Genomic DNA, 22,584 nt, shown 5'->3' on the forward strand with positions numbered 1-22,584 from the left:
AGCAGGTCTGTGTGTGAGTGTAGCGTCTGAGACCGCGATCTGGCTGGCGCTCTCTATGGTGCTGAAAACCCCACAGCTACGGTACAGAATGAGCTTCTTTTGGCCTCCACCCCCCAGTCGGTACTATAAGAGAAGCAGAAATATCCGAGGCGCATGGAGTGGGACTCTTCGTGTGTTCGTGTGGGTGTTTGGATGAATGAGAAGGCTTTAAAAAACCTGTTGCTGTCGGCGATTCGTTCTCTAAAGGAAACCAATCAAGCCACAGCATTTCATTTATATATGGATCATTAGAACAACTACAACAACTTCAATGATGTCTGTAAATAATGCTGTTTATCAGACTCGCTCCAGTGGCTGGATCACATGCCAGGTACTGAGGGTTTGTACTGAACTGGGAAAATCTGCCTTTAGTTCCAGCACCAGCGAACTGGACCCTCACTACAGGAGCCACTACAGCTCAGCTCGCTGGGTCACTCGGTCACTTTACACTCTTACTCTCTGACCACCTCCACTCTGCCTGACACTGTTTAACCTGATTATTTATTATATTTATATTTTATAATTTTGTTATTGATATATTTATATTTTTTATATATTTTTTTCTATTATAGTCTTATTTTTATATTGGGTTAGGGTTAGGGTTATATTGGAACAGCTGAACAAATCTGAAGTTATAGTTTTGAAATATTAAGCATTTTAAGGTGTTTTATTGCTAAGGCTTGTTCACTCGATCCCTCCTCTACTCCAAGAGCTCATCTCACAAACTTCACTGCTAATATAGTAATAGAACAGCCCTTAAGATGGCACTGTGGGGGAGATAGTGAGGCCAAGTGAGCAAGGCCTTATTAATAGTGATATGCTTTGATGTGGGAAGCTTAGTGAGTGTGTCGAAAGTGTGCGGTAATGCATGGAAAGAAGCTGTTTGGACCCAAATCCACATGTACACTGTTAGACCTTTAGTCCTGTATCACACGTCTAAATCATCACAGGTCTACAACCACATGGTTTTGGCTGCTGGTGCAGCATTTTAAACAGTCAGTTTTAGGTTATGGAGCAGTTCCAAACAGCAACGGCTACAATTTATCATTAGGTTGACTAAGATACTGCCAGTGATCTGTAAAGCTTCTCTAATATCACAGCAGTTGCTATGCAAGAATGCATTTGTGGGCAGAGCACCGAGCATCGAGCCACTCTACTTCATGTTAGATACTTGGCTAATTCAGCACTACTGTATTCCATCACTGCTTCAACCAGTGTCCACTCTCAGAAATAAAGGTCCTAAACTCTCACTGGGTCAGTTCCCCCCTCGTCACTGGGGTGGGACCCTCAAGGCTCCATCTCAGTGCCTTTAGTCAGGGAACATAACTGAATCATAACCCACTGAAATGATCTGTTCTAAGCTGGACTGACTCCACACACCCCGCCTCGCCTCGCCTCCAGGCTTTTACTCTACTGCTCTGTTTTAAAACATTCGCTTATGAAAAGGAACAAATACCAACTTTTCACCTGGAGAACCTGATTTAAGCTCCACAATCAGACCTTAGACCCACTGTAGAACCTCTGAGGGAACATTTACACTGTTTGGACCTCGATGAAGGAAAAATGTGCCTGCATTTCTAACCGTGTAGCTCATGATCACATCTATTCGAGCTGGATTAGTTTGCGAATGTAATTTGTGTGTGATTTGAACGGGCGATTTGTATGGGATAAGGGATCAATGTAATTTCCCTAAATTATCCCAAATAGCCCAGATTGAAACGTCATCACACAGATGTTTACATCAGAATTATGCAACAAGTTCCAAATAATAACACGCTGTGTGGCTAAATGGCAAATACAGAGCAAAAAATCTCGACGAGAGACGAGAGAGGAGACCATACGTATCGTTTCAGTGTGAGGCGACACCAATTTAAATTGATGGCGCAAAATCAGTGTTCAGGAGGGACAATACACTGAATTTAGCAGCATTGTCATGAAATTGATTAAGGAATTAATGATTAAGGAATTGGGTGAAACTGAAGCTCAATTTTAGCTGTAAGCCTTGTCTTGAAGTTGCAAAAAAAAAAAAAACTCAAAAAAAAGGAAGTGCTGTTTTCTATTACCCAGTTTTATATTTATTACATTACTGTGATTTCTATTTGAACAGGACTGCCTTTATGAGGAGCTCCGAGAATTATAGAACATAATTCCCTCCGGAATTACCATTTACCAGACAATAAAACTACAGATGCGGCAGATTCGTATTGGGTTTAAATCACAGATTTCGTCAATAAGCACTCAAATTACAGCACCACCTCGGGTAAAACTAATCCAGCTAGAATAGGGCTTAATACACCTCCTGAATGTGAGATCAGCTTGAGTGGTGGGCGTCGTAATGATGAGTATATCAAAACACTGTTCACTGTTTATACTGTACGTGCTTATAAAACTTCTCTTTGACCAGTGATACATGGATTGCGTATGAGTCACTTAAAAGTCATTTCCATCCTACTGTGTCTCCTCACTGCTCCTTTTCTCTGCCTCCCCTCCCCCTCTTCATCCCTTCCTCCCACTCTCCCTCGCCCTCAGCTCTATACCCTATACTCTTTAAGCTGCATCTCAGTCATGCTCTCACTTATCCAGTGAATCAGTGCGGAGCCCCGCTCACACCCGGTACTGTCTCAGCCAAGCACTGCCTCAGCCAAGCCCTGTTATGATTCATCTTATGAATGGGCGATGCGATTCCGGAACCGTTCCCAACGGTTCGGGTAACGCTCCGAGAAGAGAGGATCTTCGCCTCCCTTGGCTGTGATCAATATTAACCACAGTGCGTCTGGAGACAAAGTGCTACAGCAGTGCAGCTGCTGAGGCCCGTCAGTGATCTGGAGATAAAAGGCCCAGTCTTGCCCAGGAGATTCCATGAAATGGGCATACATGATTTTTAGCAGGCCTTTTTTCCTTTCCCTGCCTGTTAGCCTTCGGATCCAAGTGTGGGCCTGGTTTATCCTTTATGCTGCTTTAAGATTGAGTTCTTTTTGATAAACTCTCACAAGTTGAGAGAGAGTACTTTGGTTTTGCTGCTCCAGTTTAATTATGGAATTCGCTGCTGTTGGACGAAAACCCATTCCCTACATTTTTTTTTTATTTTTCAGTTTTTGGAATAATTTGAAAATGCCCTTTGCCCTTTACATTGTGTCAACATTTCATGATGAATGGAACAAAATAAATGGTTCAGAATTACTTAGAAAAAATTCTGGTTCCATTGAATTCCATTCCATTAAAAATAAAGCAAGTTTTTGCCTTCTCCTGTAAAGTTACCATTTTGGAGATACAAGGTTTTGTTCCGACAGCAGCGAATTACATATTTAATTTTATAGTGAGTGAACTATCTTTATATTCGATTTACATGCTGTTTTGACAGCTGTGAGTCCACACTTCTGCCAAGAAATGTCAAAAACATAATGTCAGAAGCATAAAGGGTGTCTGCCCAACTAGACTGTGCACACTCTTAAAAAAAAGGTGCCCCTCTCATCACTGGGGTGGCTCCCTCAAGGCTCCATCTCAGTACCTTCAGTCAGGGAACATAACTGAACCATAATCCACTGAAATTATATTTTCCAAGTTGTATTGACTGCACATACTTTTCACCTGGAAAAACGTATTTAAGGTTGACAGTTGGACCTTAAAACCACCGGAACATTTACATTGTTTGTACCTTGATGGACGAAAAACATACCTGCACATTTCTAACAGTGCACAACAACTTTAAGCCAAATTCAAATCATAATAAAATATCTGCTCTATGAATTAATAGCACAAACGTGGTATTGATTTAGAACCTGCACGGAGAGAATTGCTCTGTTTGAATGAGCTATTAGTGGGAAATGACCAACCCCAAAGCAGCGTTAACCGCATCACTCAATGATGGTCTTGCATTTATTTAATATGTAAAGATATGATCTAACAAAGCTGTAGAACTAGCCGAGAGCTCAAAAATAGGAAGAAGCCATGCACCTGTCATATTTATTGACTATGGGATGGGTCTATATTACAGTCCACAGCTTAAGTCAGCGGGGTCAAAGTGGAGCTGACCTGTAAAACAGGGCTAGATGACTGAAAAACTCACAATACAATGTTTTATAATGGGTGTAAAGAACATGACCCACCAAAGCTGAGGATCCATGACTTTTTATAGTTTTTGTGTCACAACCTAACTTTTAGAACAAGAAAACACTTGAACAGGTACAGCACTGTGTGAAAGTCTGAGGCCCCCAAGACACGTTTTCAAAATCTATTTATTTGTGTCATTTGTGTTTATTTGCTGAGAAAGTGTTAATATTTGAATAAACATTTATAGAATATTAATTAATAATGATATATGTTACAATAACTAGTGATGTTCTGGATGTTGGTGTGTGTGTTTACCCATCTCCAAGCCGCTCCTCCTCGAGGAAGCCCAGTATTATATGTAGTTAAAAAGCAGCTCCTGGTTTGACCAATCAGTGCTCAGTAAATTGAGCTCATGATGTAATTGATGATATTAACGAGTCTCTGTGGCGGCTGTGAAGGTGTCCAGGAAAAATATGGACCCGAGAAATTCTTGTTACTGTTTATAGTTTTTCTGTTTATTTGAATTATGAATGTGACTTTATTCTGATGTATATTGTGATGAACTCACTGCTGAGGGAAACTGGTTAAACATTCGCTCAGATGCCCTGAAACCTTCACACAGTGCTGTATAAACTTCACTCTTCGGTCACATTCTGTCGTTACTTTGGCAAAAATAAATTAATTACCGATCTCAAGTGCGCTCTGAAAACAAGAACACGCCTTTTTATGCAGTGATAGAAACATGGTACCGCACAGAAAGCTGCTACTCCACACGCTGATACAGTTTATTATGGTCACTGCACCGTAACTCCTCTGGCAACAAAGCCAGAGACTCTAAGTGGATCGCCAGACAGACAGTCGGGTTGATAGGTTTGGGCCCAATCCAATTTCACCCCTCACCCCTACCACTGAGCCCTTACCCCTCTGTTTTCCAGTCATTCCTAAACGTAGGGTGTCCCGGTTCTTGCTGAGATAGAGGGGTGGGGTGAAGTGTTGGGGCTACATGACCCTCCAAACGGAGGTTTTTCAGAGACTCCAAACAGAGAGAGATGAGAAAAACAGAGAAACCGGCGAGACGGAGAACAAGAGACCAAAGAAACCCACAAATGTGGGAATTTACTCTGTTAAAAAATTACGATAACCATCCTATTATCTCAGTTTAATGTGGTTTCAGTGTATTACGGTCCTGTTCTTCACAAAAAGCATAACAACCACTAATAGTACTCTAACGTCTCGGTAGCTGGCTAGCTAACTCTCCCGTTCCACCTTAAAAAGTCCATCAGTTCTGACACTTGAAGCGCCAGAATGTATCTGCTGCTCAATTTAAGGTGGAACAGGAAAATTCAAACAAGACTCTGGAGAATCTCCGACTTCAGCTTCATATCACTGAAGAATTAGGGGGGGTGATACTAAATAACTGCCCCCCTCTTTGAAGGCGTATGATCCCTAAATGTAACTAAAGCCCAGCAGTGAGGAGCTGAACTTTCCCCTCCTCTGCTGTCCCTGCAGACGGGCAGGGTCGCCTACAGAGCGGCGCTAGTAGCTGTTAATGAAGTGATGCTCTTTTATTAGAGGGGCTCATTTCAGAGGAAGATCTCAACCCCTGCCCTGTAGCTCAGTTCAGAGGGATTAGGGTGACACTCAACAAGGGGTTAGGGGTAAAAGTAAGAAATGGGACTGGGCCTGAATGTCAGATTAGAAAAAGCTTTTGTTATGACCTGCAATGACTGCAAATGCTGCTTTAGGACTGTGGTTTCTGTTTGAAATCTTTGATTAAGAATGAGCATACACCATCCTCAGGAGGCACTTTATATCCGTCTATCACTCAGGCCCTGGTCTCTCTCTCTCTCTCACACACACACACACACACACACACACACACACACACACCCATGTCAGGTCTGGTCAAACCAAGGCAACCGTGCATACAATAAAACCAGGGCAGCACAATTAATCAATTAAATTATGCGTCGTTAATTGACTCTTAAGCAAAATTGCAGTTTAAGCCTTATAATTAGTTAATTGTAAAGGTGGCACTTAATAGATTGCATTTATTAGTTTCTCTGCTGCTGCACACTCCTAGTTATAAACAAGGCTGTTTATCAAACGAGGCTCCCAATGAATCACATTTTTGTTGCGGGTGCTGTGAGCTCACTGAATAATCTCAGATGGCACCGGCGAACGTACTGCGAGTGTTTGACAAATCGCAGGTGGTCACACAGGCTGACGAATCGTAGGCTTCTCCAGGGAGTGCGATGTGACTAGGTATCAAAACGCACAGTACAAATAACTGTTAATTGATGTTTTCTCTTGCAGAGGCTGCAGAGAAGCATTACTCATTTTAGTGGATGGTGCTGGAGAGCATTCAGGCTGCCCAAGAAAGTACCTCCAAGCCAAGCAGTGACCTGCTCAGACCGAAAAGGGCTCCCACAGAATTTCATCCACTTACAGTGATCAAGTAAAACTGCCTCTGCTGCACTTTACAAGGTCATGTGGGCGCCTGCTACTGTCAGCCTTTCCAGAGTCCGAAGCGCCCAGAAAGAAACCTAGTGAACCAGCACAAAGCTCAAGAATAGGGAACATCCATTCGCCCGTTATATATATTAATAATGGGATGGATCCATATTACAATTAGTGGTTTCAATCGATCATATTAGATCCAAGTTCTGGACCTAACATGTTAACTTCCATATCAAGGTAGAGCTGGAAAGAAAAATCACATTACAGTTTTTTAGGTTTTTACAGAGGCCTGCTGGTGACATCACAATAAATAAAAATAATGTGTGTCCACGACTTAATAAGGCATGGGAACGAGATAATTAAGCTGTGGCCATGGCTTAATAAGGCATGGGATCAAGATAAGGCTTAGTTATCTCATTCCCACGCTTTACTAATTCAGGCCATGCATTATTTTATTTATATGGGATGTCATAAGAAGGACTCCACTGGTCAGAGGTCACTAAGAAGTGGAGGAGTGGGGTCTGTGTCTGGACCCAGATGCTGTCCTTTGCGAACCTGGACCTGTAACTGATAAACTTTGGAGAATTATTCAGTTTCGATTGGGTGGTCCTGTTTTAATCGGCGTAGCTTTTCTAGCTGTTATGGTAGCTTTAGTGACCCAGAAGACTCACAGATCAATCACATGCATTGTAAATATCACGTGTGACGATACTCAGCCAATCAGATCTGTGCATTATTATAAACACTGAGACTCGAGTGAGTGATGCTCACAAAGGGGAGGGACGAGGCGAGAAACAGCAGTCAGAGAAGAAAGTGAGTCCTAGTAGTGTTAGGAGTCTTGCCCAAGGACTCCCATTGGTATAGTGCAGGGTGCTGACCCAGGTGGAGGATTAAACCCCAGTCTGCGGCGTAGAAGGCCGAGATGTTACCCACTACACTACACTACACCAACCACATTTAGTTTTATATTTTATGATATGCTTTTTCAATATGGACTAAAATTTGCAGGAATAAAAGTTTCCAGCAGAGTTTATTTTACCTTATTTTCACTTAAAAAACTACAAAACTGAACTGAAATCAACAACCAGAGGTCTTCAAACTTTTGCATAGGACTTTAATTATCACTCTAGCAATGGAATGAGTGCATTTACAGGTAATCAAAGCAATAATTCAGTATTCTGGTGCTGGTCAATTATGCACAAAATAGCTTACTGTAGTTGAATTGCTACTTCAGCTAGAGGAGTATAAATCTCCGCTGAACTGAGCAGTGGTGCAGTGTATTGCTTTAATACAGCAGTTAAATAAATACAGTAAGAAATGAATAAACTGGCCGTGAACGCGGCTTTAATATGTTTTAATGTTCAGCTCCTTCCTCCTAATTATAGCTCCTTAACGAGCAGCTCGTTGCTACGTCAGAGTAACGAGCTCCGCCCACTCGCCGCTCAGCCGGCAGTTCGTTCTCCAGCTCCTTACACTAAATTCCCAAACTGTCGTCACCACTGAGCAGCTTTTCAGTCGGCAGCTGTGACAGAAGAACAGCTGAACAACCTGGAATCAGCCAGAAATGAACCCAACACCATTCGCCAGACGTGTCTGATCTTCAGAGTCGGACCAAATCAGACTGAGCCGTAAAACTGACCCAATATCAGGTTCAGCTCAGTTTGGTCAGTTTGTCCAGATCAGTATTAATGTTGTTTTGTTCCAGCCGGTCTGTAAAGCTTCTTACAGCCCGTTTAGTTTGGCGAATGGTGTTGGGTTCATTTCTGGCTGATTCCAGGTTGTTCAGCTGTTCAGGCGGTCTATTGGCCTGACTGAAAGAGAAAATCACAACGGCTAAACGGTCACTGGGTCAGTTCCCCTCTTATCACTGGGGCGGAACCCTCAAGGGTCCAAAGTAGCAAATAAACCAGGCATAGGTACCAAAAGGGAAAGTCCAAAAACAGGGTCGAGAGGCAGGACGGAAGGCAGGAAGTCATACATGAAGATAATGAACAAAGGAAAGAGCGCTCAGTAAGTCTCAAAAGGAAACAATACTTCGCAAAGGTCTGAGCTAAAGTCTGGGCTTATATCTATCCAAAACTATCACGTGACCAAACTAAACAGCTGTGAGGAATCAGTATTCAGGTGATCTGGATCTCTGATAGGTCGATGGTGTTGTGTCCTGGGTCATGTGATCCTGCAATGGATCTTGGGAATTGTAGTCCTGAAGTGTATGTGGATTGGTAGCAGGCGTGACAGTAACTTTTAAAAGGCTGGACTTGTTGTCTACCTGTGCAGGCTGAAGAAGGCCAAATTCGTTTGGACAAGTTGCAGTAATGATTTGTTTCCTTGGCATTGGAGAATACGTGTAATGGGGGGCGAGGTAGCGGACGCATGTGCGGAGGTAAGCGACTTTTATTTAGGGCAAATCCAAAATCAGGGTCATAACGGTCCAGGGTCAAAGAGCCGATACGGACAGATCGTGGGGCAGACATGACAAACCAGAAACAAACAACAACAGATATTCAAACAAAGCAAACATACAACAGAGCAAGGACAAAGACCGATACAAAGACAAAGTGCAAACACAGGGCTTAAGTAACAAAGGGTAACGAGGGACAGGTGAACACAATCAGGGGCGGAGTAACCAAACAGGGGGCAGGACTTAAACCAAAAGGCACATGGAGTGGGAGGAGCCAATCGTGACAATACGGTTTGTGATGAACTACATTTACAGCATTTGGCAGATGCTCCTATCCAGAGCGACTTACAGCTTGACTCTTATTGGTATAGTTTAGGGGGCTTGCCCAGGGGGGGGATTGAACCCCAGTCTACAGCGTAGACAGCAGAGGTGTTACCCACTACACTAACCAACCACTACACCATACAAAACTTATCTGTCTGGATTATCACTTTGTAGGAGACTACAGTTTTTACCACAGTTTTAACCTTCAACAACAAGCCATCAAATGCTGGCAAGACTGAATATCACCTTAGCAGTAAAAAACAGTATTAAACTGTACATTTTTACAACAGTAGGATACTGTTAATTTAACGGTACGTTCCTGGCAACCCTGCTGACAGTTGTTTTTTACTGGGAAGGATGAAAATGAATTATCTACCAATTTTATCACATCTTCATCAGTATTTGAGACCTAAATATCAAGACTGACCTTATGTTTGAGTCTGTGTTTGTAGCGTTATTACATACAGATTTATGGCATGGTCTGCGTAGCGGCACACACGGCCCATTTTAAAGGTTTTTTTTATTCTGGCTCAGTAATGTTACTTCTTTCAATTTTAACAAAAAATTGCAGATTTTTAAAAAGTTCCGCTTTTGGCACATCTTGTTTATGAAAAAGGACAAGAATCATTTACTTTAGGACTCACGTTTTTAAGTCAAGAGTCAAGAGTCTTTCACTTTTTTAGGAGTCATTCACATTTAAGGAATTAAAAGTGTCTCTACTGCTCGAAAGAAAACTTTTGGCACCTCTTATTTAAGAGAGTAGGTCTCAGTATCCTGCCCCCCAAAAATTGTCAAATTTGTTATTTTAAAAACTAAAATCGATAATTGTTTCCTCAACAATGTCTACATGTACCATCGATTTTGAAGTCTTTGGTCCCACTTCATATTAAGTCTCTCTAATAATTGTGTAGTTACAGATGAATAACATGCAACAGCACTGTAACTGCTGATTATTCAGTGTTATAGATGGATTACAAACTACAGCCTATGTAATTACACAAGAGTCTCTTCTACAGAGGAACTGTCTAGCGTGGTGTTACAGTTACACTTTAAAATAAGTGGACCCTGTGAAGTTGTTATGAAGGTACTGTGTAATAATGCAGTGGTAATACAGATGTTGGTATGAGGGAAATATAATGCAACACATTTAATTAATGATATAAAGGTGTGTGTGTGTGTGTGTGTGTGTGTGTGTATAAAGGTTATATGTTAATATAAGGGGTCGTCTGCTGTTCCGCCACTTGACAGACTGGTTTAAAGCTGAAACTGGTTACAGTGTCTCAGCACTGGCTACATAACCACTGACTAAATGTTAGAACAGCTGGCAGATACAGTCTAAATAATGTATTAATAGAAGTTATTACATTACATATGTAATTACATTTGTGTTATTACCCTTGTGTAATTACATGAGAGAGAACAGGCTGTTACAACTATTAAGATAAACCTGTTTAATTACATAAGGTGTACTTCTGCAATCCCTCTGTAACATTGACTAAATCATTAGTAGTTACACTGTTGGTGCATATGTTGTTAACATGTAAGTACACAGTTATTAGAGACACTTAATATAAAGTGGGACCAAAAGTTCTTTTAGGAAAATGCATGTGGAGCAGCATGAAGGAGTCCAACAAAAGCGTCAGGACAAGCAAGGCTTCCACTCCAGATCAATCTGCGTGACTGGCCTGCTGGATTTTAGTGATCGTCAAGGAAAGAACCCCTGATGGTGTAAGGTCTGAATCAGTGAGGCTGTGGCATTTAGCTGCAGAAGGCTGCTTCCTCCTGCCCTCGCTCACATGCACTGCTAAAAAAGACACACTGTCAAACGCCTAATCTGCTCCCTGCTGCATCTCCAGGGAAGCCACTGGGCTTGTTGTTGTGTTCTGTTTTCACGCCCGAGAAGAGACGCCAGCCAGTGAACTGTGCTTGACAAGGGCAAGACTTGTCTCCTCCTGTATAGAAGCCTGTACTCTGCATCCTTCATGCGTCTGTATAGGAACGAAGAATGAGAATTCTTGAGTGAGGGTGACTTAGGAAGAGGGTTAAAAGCAACACAAAGCAGCAAAACAAACATCTATACGTTCTTTTTTAATATTCAGTGTCAAGGCGTCTTTCCAAGTCATTTTGGGTCATTTATTTTGGTCCATTCATCATGAATATATAACACAATATATAGGACGAGTTCTTTCAAATGATGACAAAAACTGAAAAATGACAAAAATGGAGATATGAGGTTTTGTTCCGACAGCACATATATATAATATATAAAATAAGGATTTCTGACAGTTTGGGTATGTATTGTTGTCTGTGCATACATATTTATCGCTGCTGTTGAAACAAAACCTTGTAACTCCATTTTTGTCATTGTTCAGCTTTTGACGTGATTTGAAAACGCCAGTTGCTCTTTATATTGTGTGTAAATTTCATGAAGAATGGACCAGAAGAAACAGCTCAAAATGTCTTGTAAAAAACTCTGGTTTCATTGACTTACATTAAAATTTTACATTAGAATAGTTTTTTTTTTTTCCTTTTCCTTTAAAGTTCCCACTTTGAAGCAGGGGGCACCCAAACTTGTGCATATGACTGTAAAAATTGAAATGAATTCATCATTGAATTGAGGCAAACGCTGAGATTTCACAAATCATTAAATTGTTTCTAAATTGGACTCAAATCAAGACGAACACCTGTTAATCAACACTGAACAAAAATATAGTAAACTTTCAGTTTTGCTCCCATTTTGCAGCAGTTTGGTGAAAAAAATGGGATATTTTTCCTGGTAATGCGTTGCGCTGCTGGTCATCACACCAGATGCTGTGGGAATCTGTTTCATGACCCTCCCTGGTTTTTGGGGCATAAAACCTTTTCAGTAAAAAGTGTTGCACGTATGTTTTTTGTTCAGTGTAAAAACGCCTTCCTCGTAATATTAGTAGAAGAATGAGAAAGGAGATCATAATAAAGTGAGTTAAAGAAGACAGACATCACAGATGGAGCTATTCTGCCTTTCATTCGCTATTATAAGCTGTTATATCGAGCAGCTGCATTTGAGGCCGAACCTCTGCTGAAGGCCGTGAATGCCTGTTTCTAATCTTAGCTAACGGCTGCAGCATCTACGGCTGTGGAACTCAAATCAGATATTTTGGTCTTTTTCCCATCAATATTGCATGGCGGCTGCTATATTAGGGAGGATGTTGTATCATGACACCTGATGACCCGAGTGAACCTGGCATTCTAGTGTTGCAGAGAGTTTAGAGATATCAAATGCTTTTTTTAATACTACAACATTGTAAACAGTTTAATGCTCCCACATCGACATGCATGTGCACAGAAAGACCTCAGGGGGATATTTTTGACCACATCATCTGTCCTTTATTAACGTGACACACCCAGGGGTCGTATTACAGAAGCTGCCTTTTTGTCTTAAAATCTGACAGATAATGATTTTTCACAAGTTTGTATTACAGAAGCAAATCCAATCTTAATTTAATCGTATCTCACAGCATCGTATCTTAGCTCGAGTTAAGAAATCTTAACTTGCTCAATTGAAGTCGACAAACAGCTGTCGTGTCTGTTACCTAGCAACCCACCATACAGCACAGCTGTACATAACATAAACATAATCAAGCTGGTTAGTTTCCGTTACTGATGTAAACAAAAGGTCAAATAAAACTAAAGCGCGATAAACTGAAAGTTAATATTGTGGCAGCGCTTCATGCTGTTTATCAGAGTTGCTGGCTCCACAGTTTCAGTCTCCATTTCCCAGACGCTTTAGCTGAGCACACTAACGTTACTCCTCCTAATAAACAGACACATGTTCAGATCTGTCTCCTCATTATTCACCACCATCATTGGAATATTGTATCTAATGAGTTTTTATTTAAGCAAATAACATCCCGGCTGTGATCTGGTGTCCGTAGATCATCACAGCTGTGATGTTATTGGTGATAACTCCCTCCTCGAGTGCTCTACTGCTTTAATACAGCAGTTAAATAAATACAGTAAGAAATGAATAAACTGGCCGTGAACGCGGCTTTAATATGTTTTAATGTTCAGTTCCTTCCTCCTAATTAGAGCTCCTTAACGAGCAGCTTGTTGCTACGTCAGAGTAACGAGCTCCGCCCACTCGCTGCTCAGTCTGCTGTAAGCCCCGCCTTTTGAAGCACAGACTGAGCCATAAAACTGACCCAATATCAGGTTCAGCTCAGTTTGGTCAGTTTGTCCAGATCAGTATTAATGTTGTTTTGTTCCAGCCGGTCTGTGAAGCTTCTTACAGCCCGTTTAGTTTGGCGAATGGTGTTGGGTTCATTTCTGGCTGATTCCAGGTTGTTCAGCTGTTCTTCTGTCACAGCTGCCGACTGAAAAGCTGCTCAGTGGAGACGACAATTTGGGAATTTAGCGTCGTCTCGTCTTCAGAGTTGGACCAAATCGGCTGTCGGTCAGATGTGGTCTTAACAGTGTCCGTTTTCTGTTTGTGGCAAAGTGAGAAGTAAAAATGTTCAAATGGCTCAAGCGTCTCCTACAGCTGTCAGAGTGGTTGCTTAGCAACGGCGTCTCAGCGGAGTGACAGTGTTTGTGAAAAAACTGATGTTATGGTGAAATAACAGCGCAGTTAGAACCAATCAGCTTGTGTGGCCAGAATTAACTGTTGTATAACAAACATTAACACCCAGGGGTAATAATAGGGATGGTAGAGATCGTAAAAACACTGTTTTAACAAACAACCTCACAAGTCAAAGCACCGTTTTCAGTGTAGATAAATGTAGCATCATTATGCCGGTTATAGTCAACTGGACTGCCTGTCACTGCATAAAACAATAGAACCAGACGGTTAAACAGAAATTAAGACGAGTTTATCTTAAAGTTAAGAAAATATTTAGGATATTTTTGCAACTCAAGATGTTTCTGTAAAAATGTTTTCTTCTCTGGAATTAAGACTATAGACTTAAGAACTGTTGCTCTGTAATGGCTTCTGTCCTGAACTCAGTCTTAACTGAAGTTACCATGACAACAAAGCAGATAAGATATGATCTCAGACTCAAGAATTTTCTGTAATATGGCCCCGACAAGATGTTTACACACTTTAACGATACGTCCTTCCCGAAGTCTTGACTGAGTCCTCGTTGAATACTCCTTCAACGCACTCACAGTCATTAGATTCATCTGCTTGGGGAAGAGGCCCGAATCACAACCACTGTTACAAAATGTTCTTCCGCACTTTGCTTGCAATAACACATTTCCACCAGAGAGGTCTCCAAATCCCCAAATCATATCTAGTGTCGCTTTAACTGTGTTTAAGTTTCAATTACTCTGTGGCCCAATCCCACTTCACCCCTTGCCCATACCATTTAGCCTCTGTTTTGCACTTTCATGTCTAGGGGTAGGGTGTCCCAGTTCTTGGTGAGATAGAGGGGTGGGGTGCAGTGTTGGGGCTACATGACCCTCCAAACGAAGGTTTTTCAGGGACTCCAAACAGAGAGATACAAGAAAAAATGAAAAAAACAGCAAGATGGCTGAAAAATCAACCAAATAAACCCATAAATGTGAGAATTTACTCTGTTAAACATGATGACAACCATTATTTTATCTTAGTTTAATGTCATTTCAGTGGATTTTGGTCATTTTTCTTCATAACAAGCACAAAAAAATCACTAATAGCATGCTAATGTCTCGGTAGATAGCTAACTAACTTTCCCGTTCCACCTTAAATAGCCCAGCAGTGACACCTGAAGCACCAGAATGTAACTGCTGCTCCATTTAAGGTGGAATGGGAAAATTCAATCAAGAATCTGGAGAATCTCTGACTTCAGCTTCATATCACTGAAGAATTAGGGGGGTGATAATAAATAACTGCCCCCCTCTTTGAAGGCGTCTGATCCCTAAATGTAACTAAAGCCCAGCAGTGAGGAGCTGAACTTTCCCCTCCTCTGCTGTCCCTGCAGACGGGCAGGGTCGCCTACAGAGCGGCGCTAGTAGCTGTTAATGAAGTGATGCTCTTTTATTAGAGGGTCTCGTTTCAGAGGAAGATCTCAACCACTGCCCCTTATAACCCAGTTCCAAGGTCCAAAAACAAGGGATAAGGCTAAAATGAAGAAATGTGACTGGGCCTGTGTCTAATAAGTATTGAGACAATCACAAATGTTAATATTTTGCCATTGTATCATTAAATAATGCTTGGTATCAGCACTGAAGTCAAAATCCTGATATCATGACAGGCCCTTGTCAGTTCATCTTAAAACAAGTTGACTACCAAAGTAAACCTCCCTCTAGTCACTAAAGTAGACTGTTATAAAATGTGCAGTGGGGATTTATTAGAGAAAACGCTGGCCTTTAAATCACAAACTCCATCCCACATTACACAGCACCTTGCTCCAGTGAACAAGCTTAAGATCCCCCACCAGCCTGTATTAAATGCAACTGATGAGTCATAGCCTACCACTGGCACAGCAGTGGCCAGCAAGCAGCTCTGACCAGCATACAAAGACATGGGACTCAGAGACAGCTAAGGCGGCAAACCCCAGCAGAATGAATCTGTATTAAGCTTAGCTCCAGAAGACGTAGAGATATTTGCACAGACAGTCATTAAACCACCTACATAGAGAAAAATAGAACATGCTCTGCATGCAATTGACTGGCCAAACTGACAGTGTTGGACAGTAACTGAGTATCTGAGTAAATGTAATTAGTTTCTGTACTTTAGTATTTTTGGTGTATCTGTACTGAAGTTTCTCCGTTCTGGGCGACTTTCTCCTTTCACTCCACTACATTTCAGAGTCTAATATCCGACTTTTTCCTCCTACATTTTGAGAAATCTGTCGTTCCTTTTGGTTTCTGTGTGTATAAAAACGTAACATGTCAAAACGAAAGAAGCGCAAAGCCAGAGCACCAATCAGGGCCCAGCGGTCACTTTGTTTAGAGCTGGTTTTGACCTGTTGGTCATACCGACCCAGTGCAGCACGCGGTTCAACGTCAGCGCAGCAGCGTAAAACTTTGGGAGAGTCTGTTCAACATAAATGATGAACTAACCTAACTTTGTGTAAATAGAGCTCAATATAGAAATATGTCCACATATGCAGTCGAGACTGACGCGGCTTTTTTCTGAATTTCTACAAACACCATTTCATTTTATAGTAAATGAGTTTGGGCTGGTTTATGTTCAACTCCATAGAACACCTTTGGGATGAATTAGAGCGGAGACTGTGAGCCAGGCCTTCTCGTCCAACATCAGTGTCTGACCTCACAAATGCGCTTCTGGAAGAACGGTCAGAAATTCCCATAAACACTCCTAACCCTTGTGGAAAGCCTTCCCAGAAGAGCTGGAACTGTTGTAACTGTAAAGGGTGGGCCGACATCATATTAAACCCTATGGGTAAAGAATGGGGTGTCACTCAAGTTCATATGAGTGTGAAGCCAGACGACCAAATAGTTTTGGACGTATAGTGTATATCCTTACAACAATAACTTGTGTAATTCGATTCTAATTCTATGTGACTAATGTCCAGACACATCCCATATGAGAGCAGTGTAAATGAGAAAAGGAAAATGGGATATTTTAAAGGCAATTTCTTGCTGGCAGCAGCCCGAGAGTCCTCCCACATGTGCTCCTCACTACTTCATTCTGACACCTCGCTCTCCAACACCTCCCGCCTGTCTCCCTCTGCCATTCAGGCTGGCTTTTCCAGCAAACGGCTTTATCTTCTTCTGTAACACAGGCGGACAGCCCTCAGGTCCACCGGGCAGTGAGCAAATATGGGCTTGGAGTGTGGTAGCAGGAGATCCTCTGCGAATTCATGGCACTCTTACGAGAGGAATCGGAGGAGGCAGTGATAGTTGTCCTGAGCAACTGCGCTTGAACATTTCATTCATGCACTTCTCATTCAAAGGAAATGACCAGCAGACTCAAGTCTATCAGCCATGAATGGTGTAATGTGCAGCTGTACACCTGGAAATAAGGGCTGCATAACGTAGACAAAATTCTATGACTGTAAGATACACCGGTCAAGCAGAACGTTCTGACCACCTCCTCGTTTCTACACTCACTGTCCACTTTATCAGCTCCACTGACCGTATAGCTGCTCTCTGTAGTTCTACAGTTACAGACTGTAGTCCATCTGTTTCTCTGATACTCTGTTACCCTGCTCTTCAGTGGTCAGGTCCCCCATGGACCCTCACAGAGCAGGTACTGTTTGGGTGGTGGGTCATTCTCAGCACTGCAGTAACACTGACGTGGTGGTGGTGTGTTAGTGTGTGTTGCGCTGGTACCAGTGGAGAAATCGATGATTCTGACTTGCAGCCTTATAGCGATCCATTATGACTTCAACTCGTCTCGTGACGAGATCTTTCCTGAAGCAGAAAGACTACAACAAAGAACATCTGAGGGATTTCCACTGTGTTGATGGGTGAACAGCGAGCAGGGAAAACACACACACTCCCCTCCACCATGATGCAGCAAGTCTTCTGCAGACATGAAGCGCATGAGAGAGTTCGTCCGCGTGGCATTCGAGCTTTTAATTAATTATCACTTAGCCGAGGGAAGAAGCTGATGCATTACCCTCGGTGTCTTCTATTGGCATGAGTCAATGGGAAGAAAGAGTCATTAGCAAACCTCAGAAGACTCACTCCATTACTCTCTTTTTCTCAGTTCCTTTCTCTCTCTCTCATTTCTCCCCGCATCTGTGTTTTTTCCCAAGCGCTCTATAATTAGGACACTTCCGCACGACCATACATCATCAAATTAATAATTGTACAGAACACATTAACCTGTCACTCAGCGCGGACTAGAAAGCCATGCGTTCCACGATATATGAGCCATTGATCAGAATTCTCACAGAACATTAGCTCTCAGATTAAAAGGCCTAAAATTTGTCACGAACGCCCCTGTCAAGTGTCATGTATGATACAAGTGGTCTTTCGCTTGTGCGAGTGGTGGTGGGTGGACGTCCACAGAGCGCTGCAAAGTGCCAAAGTGTTGAACAAAGTCACTTGTCTGAAAGACCTTGTTTTCAGGTTTAACCCTCTATTGCACGATGTTGCCTCAGGGCAACAAACTCATTTTCCTCACTTCACAACAACGTTACAACAGCATTTAACGATAAAACCGGGGTCAACAACGAAGAGAAGAGTTTGAGTCAATGAAAAGCATGTGCTTGGTAAAATTCTCTCTCAGTGGGCACTTCTAAACCTCTTTTTTAACATTCAGCATGAAATTTTTTGTTATTAGATTTTGCAGAACTATGTTCGTTGCCTAGAAGCAACACTGTGAGACAGGGGAACGGATTCAGTCAGTCACAAGCCAGGTCTCACCACTTCAGGGAACACGGCACTCATTTCTTCCCATTTGTTTCACCACGTTGCCTCAAGGCAGCTTACTCCAAAAGGACCCTTGCACACATTTTTTTAAATTTTTTTTTTATTTAATTATAGGGACCGATTATTAATAATCATTATATAATTACATAATTATATATGATTTAATAACCATTAAATGCAGGAAAGTGAACTTTTTAAATTGCTATCATAATAAATAAATTGCATGCAGTAGAGGGTTAAAGTTATGGCTGAGATGAACGTAACTGAGCAGAACCACAGCAGCACTATCCATGCATATTATACAAAAAACACCAAAAGCAGCATCCCTTCTGACTGTAATAAGCAATGCTTATCACGACTAGGGGGAGTGAGGCAGGGACAGCCTACATACTCAGACTAACAAACTGGGATCCATTACAATTGTCTCTTTGTACTGGACACCTGCTGATAGTCCACCGTGCCAGAACAGGAGGGCCATGCTTGTTCACCATGGAGCCTTAGGAGGTCACATTCAGGGCTTAGCAGGGTTCAAGGATGCTTGGGCACAGCAAAGGCATTTTGAGTATGCAAATGTAATAGTAGAGTTAACAAGGATATCAGCGGAAAACGGTGGATTGGATATGTGAGGGAATAAAAAATAAATCCGATCCAGTCCTGTAACAAATCTAGCCTGAAATAGTACACGCTCTCATCCCATCCTAATCGGGTCTCTGCACTTATCTGATTATTCAGATGTTCATGTAAACACCACACTCCGACCTAGAAATCTGATGAGGAAAGCAGAGAGAGCTCAGTGATCAGATTTCTCGGTGCTGTGAACTCTTACTCTGATTTCTGTCTGATTTCTCAGGCTGCGGATGCGCGAGATCAGACGGTGGATGTCGTGAGACGCAGCAAAACACTGCTGGAGCGGCGCTGAAACCAAACACGAAATAAAGGATTTCAATTTTAATCTTCTAGATGATGTAAGTTCTTATTTCATATAAAATAAGCCGTTACGTTTGCGTCGCGTCTTCTTCTGTGAGTTTATCGGCTGGTTGTAAAGCAGAAATCTGATGACTGTCTGACTCGTGTGGACCCGGAGTTTCCCTGTTATCTGATTACTCAGGAGCATGTAAACGTGTTGATCGGATTACTGAGAAAATCTGATTTTCTGCAGTTACTGGATTATTGAGTGCATGTAAACATAGTCTTTGCATTTCAGTGTGATGTTGATGACGTTAGCTGTCTGGGGTAGCAGAGAGTTGAGCAGCATGATAACTTACTTAGATGCTTAGGGGGCAGTCGTGGGCTGGAGGTCAGGGAACCAGCCCTGTGACCGGAAGGTCACCGGTTTGATCCCCAGAGCTGACAGCACATGACTGAGGTGTCTTTGAGCAAGACACCTAACCCCCAACTGCTCCTGGGTGGTGTGGATAGGGCTGCCCACCGCTCCAGGTAAGTATGCTCACTGCCCCCTAGTGTGTGTGTGTGTGTGTGTGTGTGTGTGTGTGTGTGTGTGTGTGTTCACTAGTGTGTCTGTTGCGTTTCACTGCATGGATGGGTGAAATGCAGAGGTACAATTTCCCCGTTGTGGGACTAATAAGGGTCACTTAATCTTAATGCTCATAAGTGATTCAATTGACAAGAGTAGTTTTAAAGAAAACATATGACTGACATATAATAGGTACTGACTGATACTCAAGATATCGAGATATCAGCGATGAAAAAGTGAGACGTGGTCTAACTGCATGTTTAACTGAAGTAATCTAAAACGATTCCACAAACAGTCCCGCCTTCAACGCGGTCAGAGCATTATCGTAGGTCTACGTACAGGCGTTGGACCGCAGGTGATGAGGGTCCTGACTAATCACGGCTCTTCCTGGAAGGGGGAAATAAACTGATTACTGTTGTTTCCTTGACCCCACTCACCCCTGCCCCACCCCTCCACCACCCACCTCAAAAAGCAATTCTGACGCGGGTAAATGGATTTCAGAAGCAAAGAACTTCTGACCCGTTTGTTTCAGAAAACAGTGAGCCTGCTTACTGCTGATTAGCCGTATCTATGGTGATCAGCTACATTTGTAATAATTTTTTAAACACTGTGTCCACTCACTGTCCACTCTATTAGACACTCCTGCCTGGTCGGTCCACTTTGTAGATGTAAAGTCAGAGACGACAGCTCATCTGCTGCTGCGCAGTTTGTGCTGGTCATCCTCTAGTTCTTCATCAGTGGTCACAGGACGCTGCCCACAGGACGCTGCCCACAGGACGCTGCCCACAGGACGCTGTTGGCTGGATATTTTTGGTTGGTGGACTGTTCTCAGTCCAGCAGTGACACTGAGGTGTTTAAAAACTCCAGCAGCACTGCTGTGTCTGATCCACTTAGACCAGCGCAACACACACTAACACACCACCACCACGTCATTGTTACTACAGTGCTGAGAATGACCCACCACCCAAATAGCACCTACTCTGTGAGGGTCCATGGGGGTCCTGACCACTGAAGAACAGGGTAACAGAGTATCAGAGAAACAGATGGACTACAGTCTGTAACTGTAGAACTACAGAGTGCAGCTATACAGTAAGTGGAGCTGATAAAGTGGACAGTGAGGGTAGAAACGAGGAGGTGGTCGTAATGTTACGCCTGATTGGTGTGTTTATGTATATATACATATTTCACAACATAATAAATACATTAAATGTTTCCCTTCCTTTCTTTTCTTTGTAGAGGGGCCTGTGTGCATCACTGTGCCTGGGGCCCAAATATTCCTGGTGCGCCCCGGGGTCTCCGTAGCCTATATTATCAATAAAACCCTCAGTCAGACCCACAGTCAGCCAAAAAAATGTGTAATATCGTTGCTGCTGCCAGAGGCTGAGCCACCCGCAGCTTCCACACACCACAAAGCGCCTGTGCTCCTGTCTTAGCCTGAGCTGCTCCATTCAAGGGGCGCCAATCCCCCCTGCTAGCGGTGGCGACCAGTGCGCATGCGCAAATGGCATCAGACACCCCAGCCATTAAAATACTCGTCTCATTATATAATTATTCAACACGTTTCTGCACAAACACCACTTTATACCCCCACAGAAGACGGTCAAAGACCAACTGCAGCCCGAGCGGGAGTGAAATACAGGCTGGGCTTCTCCATCCAGTCCGCACAAAGCACAGCAGACCGAGACAGTGACATTCAGAATCCAGCACATGTGCGCTGGGCTCGGGCTTCACAAAGCCGCCGCGTCGCCCGCAGCCCGAGCGGGAGCAGCAGCGAGTGGAGGCTGAACGCATCCCATTGTTTTCCCGAGCGCTTCGCTGCGCTGCCGCCGGTTTGAGGGACTGCCGTTCAGGGTCCTCAGAGGCGGGGGGCTACCGCTGGCTCTTACCTGCGCCGCGCGCTGAATCGATGCCGGACTCGCTGAGGATGTTGGGGTCACTTTGAGATCTGCCCCTGTGCAGGACGCACTGGTCCGCTTCGTCCGAGGAAGCCATGGGGATGGACGTAAGATGGATCAGGTGCTGGAGGAAAACCCAGTCAAGGTCAGCGCGCAGGGATGGACGCGGTTCAGTCTGACAGCCGCTACGAGCGTCCAGAGAGCATGCCTGAATTAGAAGCCCAGTGTGTGTGTGTGTGTGTGTGTGTGTGTGTGTGTGTGTGTGTGTGTGGGGAGGATGCGCGCGCCTGTGGATGATGAGGGAGGGAGAGACTGTGTGTGTGTGTGTGTGTGTGTGTGAGATGATGAGCTGAGGGTGTTGGGATCGTGTGCATGCCTCGATTGACCGCAGCGATGGACAGCAGCTGCTCTGATTTGCTGACCGTAAAGGAATGGACACGTCTATGTATTTTTCATGAGGTGTTATAAACGGGGCGCTACAATAAAACAGCGTCCATTCAAATCCTATGCGCACAGATCAGGCTGCCCTACAGCGACCCCAGCGGCAGCGGGGCGACACTGCAGGCTGGAAGCTTAATACAGATGAGGATGCAGGTCATAAATTCAGCATCACCACACTTTAGACAGCGCTGGACAGT

The 22,584-nt window shown here is 43.2% G+C and overlaps 1 protein-coding gene across 3 annotated transcripts in view; it reads right to left on the minus strand.

Moving 5' to 3' along the window:
- Positions 1-22,584, minus strand: part of phactr3a (phosphatase and actin regulator 3a) — a 69,118-nt gene extending 46,534 nt beyond the window's left edge. The window contains exon 1 of one of the 3 annotated variants that reach the window (XM_037541034.1): positions 21,938-22,584. In XM_037541034.1, the coding sequence (XP_037396931.1) occupies positions 21,938-22,043 (106 nt within the window). In that variant the 5' untranslated portion in view covers positions 22,044-22,584. The remainder of the gene's footprint in view (positions 1-21,937) is intronic. The other 2 variants (XM_017715899.2, XM_017715900.2) reach the window with 2 other exon arrangements.

Source organism: Pygocentrus nattereri, chromosome 9, assembly GCF_015220715.1.
Source record: "Pygocentrus nattereri isolate fPygNat1 chromosome 9, fPygNat1.pri, whole genome shotgun sequence".
NCBI classification, from domain to species: domain Eukaryota; kingdom Metazoa; phylum Chordata; class Actinopteri; order Characiformes; family Serrasalmidae; genus Pygocentrus; species Pygocentrus nattereri.